This window comes from Carlito syrichta, unplaced genomic scaffold (genome assembly GCF_000164805.1).
Source record: "Carlito syrichta isolate Samal-C Ts95f unplaced genomic scaffold, Tarsius_syrichta-2.0.1 Scaffold307180, whole genome shotgun sequence".
Taxonomy (NCBI): domain Eukaryota; kingdom Metazoa; phylum Chordata; class Mammalia; order Primates; family Tarsiidae; genus Carlito; species Carlito syrichta.
Genome location: NW_007251276.1, coordinates 813,823 through 821,970, shown reverse-complemented (window position 1 = coordinate 821,970; position 8,148 = coordinate 813,823). Strand labels below are relative to the sequence as shown.

General features: G+C 48.6%; 1 protein-coding gene across 2 annotated transcripts; it reads right to left on the bottom strand.

Moving 5' to 3' along the window:
* Window positions 1-56: 56 nt before the first annotated feature.
* CNR1 (cannabinoid receptor 1) lies at window positions 57-1,475 on the bottom strand. 2 transcript variants are annotated; one of them, XM_008064041.1, is made up of 2 exons: window positions 1,410-1,475; window positions 57-1,334 (listed from the first exon to the last, which is right to left on the bottom strand). In XM_008064041.1, the coding sequence occupies exons 1-2, from the start codon at window positions 1,473-1,475 to the stop codon at window positions 57-59; spliced, it is 1,344 nt and encodes a 447-aa protein (XP_008062232.1). The 2 variants fall into 2 exon arrangements, with proteins under 2 accessions (XP_008062232.1, XP_008062231.1); XM_008064040.1 differs by having other exon boundaries at window positions 57-1,475.
* Between the last annotated feature and the right edge of the window lie 6,673 nt (window positions 1,476-8,148).

Here is an 8,148-nt window from a genome sequence, read left to right as displayed (position 1 = left end):
GGGGGCGCGGCAGGAGGGGCACCGCCGCTTCCCGCGCCGCCGGCGAGGCGGCGGGCTCACAGGGCCTCGGCCGACGCGTCCGTGGACACCGCCATGGTGACCCTGGCGATCTTGACCGTGCTCTTGATGCAGCGCTCGGCGGCGCGGTGCACGCCGGCCGCGGGGCGCGCGCGCCGGTGCGGGCCGTCCGAGTCGCCCGCGCTGCTGTCCAGCGGCTGCGCGGCGGCCTCGCACGCGGGGAACATGCTGCGGAAGGCGTGCCGCAGGTCCTGGCTGCGCAGGGCGTAGATGACCGGGTTCACGGTGGAGTTCAGCAGGCAGAGCATGCTGCAGAAGGCGAACACCGTCTTGATGGGCTTGCTCACCTTGCCGAAGACGTCGTACACCATGATGGCCAGCAAGGGGCCCCAGCAGACGATCAGCACCGCCAGGATCAGCACCAGCGTCCGGGCCAGCCGGATGTCCATGCGCGCCTGGTCCGGCCGCGTGGCCTGCAGCTTGCCGTCCTCGGACGCGTGCAGCACCGCGCTCTTCTGGGCGCCGCGCTGCAGCATGCGGACGGCGTGGCCGTGGGCCGTCCAGAGGATGTACACGTAGGCGTACACGATGACCAGCAGCAGCGCGCCGGTGACCCCCACCCAGAACATCAGGTAGGCCTCGTCGATGAGCGGGAAGATGTCGGAGCAGGCGGACCGCAGCCGCTTGCAGTTCCAGCCCAGCAGCGGCAGCGCGGCGATGGCGACGGCGACGGCCCACGTCAGGCAGAAGGCCAGCACGGCCCTGGGCCGCGTGACGATGCGCCGGTAGGCCAGCGGCCGGTGGATGCAGATGTAGCGGTCGATGGCCGTGAGGAAGAGGCTGCCCACGGAGGCCGTGAAGGAGGCCGTGACGCCGCCCAGCTTGAAGAGGAACACGCGGGGGCTGTCCTTGCGGTGGAACACGTGGAAGTCCACGAAGCTGTAGACGAAGATGACGCTGCCCAGGAGGTCGGCCACGGCCAGGCTGCCGATGAAGTGGTAGGAGGGCCGGCAGCGCAGGCCGCGCGCGTGCAGGATGACGCACAGCACCAGCAGGTTCTCCAGGACCGTGAAGGTGCCCAGCGTGAGCGACAGGACGGCGATGGCCAGCTGCTGGCTGGGGTCCAGGATCATGAAGCACTCCATGTCCATGAAGTTCTCCCCGCACTGGATGCTCTCCTCGCCCTCCTTGAGGGACGAGAGGGACTTGTTGGAGAACTCCGTGAGGTTGGCCTGCTCCGCCGCGCCCAGCGGGGAGCTGTCGCCGGCCGTCATCTTCTCCGGGAAGGGGCTTCCCCTGAAGGCCGTCAGGGGGAACTTCTGGGGCAAGTAGCCGAGTTTGGACGCCATGTCGCCTCTGACGCCTTGGTACGGGACGTCATTCGAGCCCACGTAGAGCAGGTCTGTGGTGATGGTGCGGAAGGTGGTGTCTGCGAGACCCTCCAGGAGCGACTTCATAACCTCAGTCTTCGAGGAGGCCACACGCAGAGGGACGGGGAGCGCGGCCGGCAGCAGCGGTCCTGGCGGGAGGAAGAACAAGCAAGCTGAATGGGGAGACACCCGCGAGAACCACAGAAACAAAGAAGCGCCAGGAACAGCGCAAACACGGACGGCCAGGGTCACTCACTCCTGGCTGTCAACGCGGGCCAAGTCCTCAGCCGGTTCGGTCAACAAAACGAGTCAGTCACGGACTCACTTTAGAGGAGAGCCCAAGGCTCCCTGGCGGCCTAGCGGCTAGGACTAGAGGAAGGCCCAGAGTTGGGGGTACAGAGCGACACACACCGCGATATATGATTCCTTTATTACTTCAGCCCCGTGGATTGAAGTCACTGCGTGCTTCCTATATGGACCTCCAGGGTTCCATAGGCCAAACGAAACGCAATGTTTCTCGGAGGCCGTGTACCTTCCACAGTTGAGTGAGGAGGTGCTTACCACCTGGCTTCTACCGTCACTCACACAGGGTATCCTAGTGCTGGGGAGAGCAACGGTGTGTCACCAGACCCCTGCTCTTAGAGACGTCCCCTTGCCAGACAAGCGTTGAGCTGTGCATTCGATGTGATACATGCGAAGGAGGAGGAGATGGCTGGTGAGACCCACAGCAGCTTGAGGCCATCTGGGAAGGCCTGCTCCACCAGGAGGGTTTCCTCACCTGGAGATAGGGAAGGGGAGGTTTGGACTGAGCTGCGGCTGAGAGAAAGTTCTAAGATGTCCACACCATCGAGAAAAATGTCACAAGGGCCAAGCTAGCACTGAGGCTTATGGGAAGACTAATATCCTCCAACCCCTGGGAGACGCTTCCTCATAGCTTCCCCCTGTAATGCTCGAGTCCCTGATCTGCTGGGACTCTAGCAGGCTGGCGATGTAAGTACGCCAGGTGACAGGAGACAGGCCTGAGATGGTGTCCAAGGCTTTCAATGTGATCACTAAGAGGAGGGGGCTAGATGCTAAGGGCTCTTTAATGCTAAGCTAAGCCACTTGGTTTTGTTTCGGAATAAACAGCCAGAGAACTGATCTTACTATTTATAAATGTCTGTTTAAAACATGGCAAGTCATGTCTTTCGTCTATAAAAAATTATTGGAAGGATAGTGTCTGTTAATTTTACTTTTGAGTGTTCAGCAGTTTTTGTCCCCAAACAGCAAGACCCCCAAGCCCCACCCTCCCTGTCCACCCCATCTCACCCCAAGTGACTTTGTTTGCTTGTTTGTTTCCCTGGATGCAAAAAGTCCTCAAGGGAAATGTTTTGCTCATGTGGAAGAGGTAAGACAAAAACAGCAGAAGCACTAAAAGGCCTCAAAATGGGCGAGTTCAAAAACTGTTTTGAGCAGTGGAAAAGCACCTCGACAGGTGGATTGCATCAAACGGAGAATGCTGCGAAGAAGACTGCAGTTTAGACATGGGAGAGTAAATGCACAATTTGTTATAAATAAATTCCAGGTTTACCTGGGCTCCCCCTTGGATTTACTATGAAACAATGAGCCTAAGGTTGCACAGATCTCCTTGATGTCATCTTAAAGTTTGATTGGCAGGATGCCGGCAGCTCCCGTTGCCAGGGACCCTGCCTCATGCATACTTTCCTTCTGAAACTACCTCAGTAACGGCTCACGGCCCAGGGGTCAGTAGCCGGTGGTGGGGGCCTGCTTGTAGATAGCATCTACTGTCAAACCCAAGAACGGCGTTGGAGATGTTTTCCAGATGTGGCAGCCTGATGGACTACAGGCCCCTCTCGGGCCCAGGACACACACCCGGGAGCTGGCTCCGTCGGTCCTGCCACCCGCCCTTCCCCCCATCCAGAATCCGGCTCTGCTCACGGAGGGCCTCACCCCCCATCAGTTCACCCCCAACCAATCGGCAGTGCCCACCCCCTAGTCCCCTGCCCATCAAATGAGTCCTTTAAAAACTCAGTCTGAGACTCTCAGGGAGGAGGATTTGAGAAATGTCTCCCAGCCTCCTCCTCCAGCTGCTTTGTGATCACCGAAGTCCTTCTCTGCCATAATCGCTGCTGTCCGTCTTCGTTTCTCTGGTCAGTGGGCACAGGAACCCTGTCAGGCTGGGACAGCCCTGCCTTTCTCGCCAACGCGCCTCTTGCCATCCCTAGCCTCACCACTTGGGCTGTACCAGATGGATTCTAGCTCCATCAACACACCAAACGGATTGCTGTTCACCTTGGTACCGTTGCTTCCACTGCCTCAGCACTCCTCTGCCCAAACACCCTTTCTCCTCCTCTGCCTGGTCAACTCCTCCCTGTCATTTTGAAGTCACTGCTTCCCATGGTGATGGAAGACCCTCGTTAGGGTTCCCAGAATGCCCAAATAGAGTTTTATCACTGCACTTACAATTTTCTAATATTTCTCTGTTTTCATCTGTTCTGCCCATAGACAGTAAGCTCATTGAGTATTTTACTGGGGACCATTTATCCCAGCATTCACTCATAACATTTAGCATAATGCCTGGCACACAGAAGGGCACCAAATAAATTGGTTGTTTGAATATGCATTTCACAACAGAACATAAACAAGTAGCTCTTTTCTACTAAAGGTAGAAGAGGGATTCTCCCAAACCCAATGAGAAAGAAATAAGCACGTGCCTTGAGTCAAGGTGTCTAGCCTGAGGAGCTGCCCAATCCATTTGCGCTAGACATACGTTCTATTTAGGTGAGGTATAGTAGGTTTTCAAGTGAAGCTGCCTACATAATGATTCCTCAGTCTAAATACTCCTGAAATGAGCAATATGAAATAGGCAATGATGGCTACAGGCAAATGAGAATACTGGCAATATCATACCAAATGGCAAACAAAGCAAAAACCCTCAGCACTGATGTGACAGGCCAACCAGTGGGATCCCTTAGCCCCTCCAGGGTCCTGTGACCCTTTTGCGTGAACAGTGTCACCTGTGCAGACAATATGGAGGCCCTGCCAGACCAAGGGTCTCAAGCCCCCATGGGTAACTTGTGTCTTCACTCAGGAAAATTGAGCTTTTTCCTTTTTTAAGGTCTAGACTTCTGAGCCAGTTCTATCCTCTGCTCTGCATGGTCACAGAACAAGGCACACGAGAGCAGAGTCATCACCTGCTTGACCAGAGGCAGAAGCTCCAGGGTGCAAACCATGCAGAGACATGCAGTGTGCTAAGCTCAACCAAGTTAGGTCAGTGTCCCAGGGACAGAGGCTAGGTGCTGAGTCTATAGAAATAAAGGAGGCAGAAATAAAAGACCAAAGCCAAACAGTCCCACTCACTCAATGCTTCTTGGTTCCTATATCTGGAATCTCTCCCGAGTTCCCAACCTTAGCCTGGCTCCAACTGTTAACTCTTAACTATCTTTAAACATCCCTGTGTATCTCTGCCATATCTTTTTTTCTTTTTTTGAGTTGGAGTCTCACTCTGTCGCTCAGACTGGAGTGCAGTGGCCGCTCCTGGCCACCGCAGCCTCGACCTGCTGGGCTCCGGCGATCCTTCTGCTTCAGCCTTCTGAGAAGCTGGAATTACAGGCATGTGCTACCATGCCCGGCTGATTTTTTGATTTACTGTAGAGATGAGGTCTCGCTGCCCAGGCGGGTCTCAAACCCGCGGGCTCAGGCAATCCACTCACCTCAGCCTCCCAAAGCGCGAGATTACAGGCTGAGCCACCGAGCCCGGCTTTTTTTTCACATCCTTATCTCTTCTAGAACAAGTCCCATGTGTCCCATCATTGTGCTGTTTCTCAGGAGTCAACTCTTGCTCTTTGCAAGCTTATGTTTACCACTTGCATATGAAAGTTTTCATCCATAACTAAAGTGACACAGAGTCTCTACAAAAAAGCAAAAAACAAAACAAACAAAAAACCTTAGCCGGGCACGATGGCATGCTCTTGTAGTCCTAGCTACTCAGAAGCTGAGGTGAAGATTTCCTGAGCCTCAGAGCTCAAGGCTATGGGGAGCTGTGATCGTGCCACTGCACTCCAGCTTGGGCAGCAGAGTGAGACCTCAACTCAAAAACAAAACAAGTTAAAATCTAAGCCAGGGCATGATATGATAACAGAGTAATTTCTGTCTGATATAATCCAATTTGATTAAAGAATATAGTTTAAAACATGCATGGATTTTGTGTAGTTCAAGGACCTTAGTAACGTCAAAAGACTACTGTGCACAGGTTATTTACATGGTTGACAGGATCATGGCAGGAAAACTGTTGATAATTCTTTCCTTCATGCCTACATTTGGATTATTATAGTAATTTCCACCTTATTATCTTTTGCTTCAACAGTTTTCTTTGAGAGTTCATTAGCAATATAGCATAGGCTTTGGGGGATGTAGCTGCCATTAATTTTGTGTTTGTTTGCTACTGGGAAAATCATAACTGGAAATTTCTAGCAAGATGAGTAGATGTACCTATTAAAGAAGCAGTTGGTTTTTATCACTGTTATGGTAAAAGAATAATGAAATGACAAAAAAGGGAATTCTGCATTAAAAAATATAGCTAACATATTCTAATGATGTAAGTTATATAAATCATGCCTTTATAGTAACAAAAATATTTTAATGTGTTGAATCTATTATTTTTTTAAAAATCAGCCCAATTTTTAGAATAATCTCACCCATTCTTTCTGTTGGTCTCTCTACTTGCAAACCTGTCTCTCCACTACCTCCCCTTACCTAAGCAACCCAATATATCAACTAGCAAGTTACGGTATCATCAAAAGAATTTTGTGGGTATGACAGCTACATAGAATTTTCATAAAATGTTGGTCCAGAGCCCATATATGTATTTCTATAACCTTGAGAGTATAAAACACGCATGGTTCAGATTAGGCTAAGTATGGAATAAGTCCTCCAAACACAACTTCAAACAGAATTAATGCCATTTCTCTATCGGTATAATTTAACAACAGTTATTTTCATCTTCACTGCCCTGCTGGAATCCTTCTTTGTTTCAGCATGACAGTCCAATGATTTAGGCTTTCATCACTTGCATCTGAAGTCAAAATCCTTGTCGTTCTGGCCTGTGCAGCATCTCTGGGGCAACAGGCAGTAGGCCAGGATTTGCTCCCTGCAGGATGTCATGTCTAGGAAAGCAGAATATCCCCTCGAAGCCTAAAAAGGACTGCTACCTTATTGGTCCACCACATTCCTTCTCTAATACTCTAAGTTTGCAAATGCTTTAAAGGGAACGTCAAGCTCACCCTGACTAAACTGACAGGAATCCGGGACGTCCCACGCAGGTGTCCATTGTTTTCCCTACTTTGTTGGTTCTGTGTTGTTCTGCTTAGCTGGGCTCATAAAAGAACTTTGGGAAGAGTTCAAGAGAATAAAAATTCCAGTGCATATATTTGTTATTTTCCATTCATTTCTGGAAACAAGTCTGGTTTTTACTAATTTGTCAAGAAAAATACCTTGCCAATGTATTTCTCTAAATTTAGCAGGGAAAATGTTAGTTGACTCTTATAACTATGTTATATCTAAGTCGTGTCCTCAATATACACGGCAGATCTCATAGACCAACACCACAACTCAATAAGCAATGCTTCTATTCTTGTTGAATGGGCAATTAGTCTTATCTAACTCTTACCTAATCATTAGAGTTTTGGAATTATTAGTTTAGTCATCTTTTTTCCATCATGTTCTATAGAAAACTGAAATAAAAGATTGCCTTAATTATCCTGATAATTCAGGCAAAAATACATAATATTTCTTCCTTGTATTAATGTCAGCTCCCTTTCCTATATAGGAAAGAAAATTCCATTATGTTGGTAATGCTCAGCTGGCTCTCAAACCTTCAGTTCTTCATATATTTGTAATGTAAAATAGAAGTTATTTGATGCACATTTTCTCTGGTCTGTTCTTTACTAACAATATGGGTATTAGATTTTTCATAAAATTACATCAATTAATATGAGTTAAAGACATGAAGACACTTATAAAGCTATATTTCTGTTCAAATTTAATGTGAAATATTCCTAATTAGGTAACATTTAAAGGCTTGTTGAAACTCAATTTCAGGGCTCAAGAAAATAATGCCTTGAAGTTACATTGGCTAAGGCACTATTTGGTAATGATGCTACAAAAAAACCCTGTTGCAAAGGTGAATTAATGATACAAAGGAAATCATTAGTTGATCTGTATAACAAATTCCATTTACTATTTAATTTTGCTTTGCCTTTTAGATGTTTCCTACTATAAGTGCTTTGCCTTTTCTTGAGAGAGATATCTTCTCTACATAATCTGAAAAGAAAGCAATTAATGAAGCAACCTTCCCTTCACAGAGAACATACCAAATTTTCAATGAAGTAAAACCCATGGTTAATTTACAAAATACGCCATAAGATTGCCTTTATCTTACTATGAGATTTGGTCATTAAAAGCAGAAAGTGATGCATTATTCTCGTTTGCAAAATATGTAGAACCCAGTAAAGAGACTCTTATCGTTACAGTTCATTATCAAAGACTCCAGAGCAATAATCGAAAGTACGCTCCATGATATCCAATCGCGTAGCCCAGCTTTCACGGTTTCTTCTCTCTGCATCTATCAGTGAAGGGGTAATTTTCTCTTTGAATCTGGGAGCATACGAATTAAGTCCAACTAAGTTTTGTTTCCAGTCAAGTTTTGTTTCTCCAAGTTTAAGTCCAAGAGAATTTGGGTGAGGAAATGTACAATAGAGAA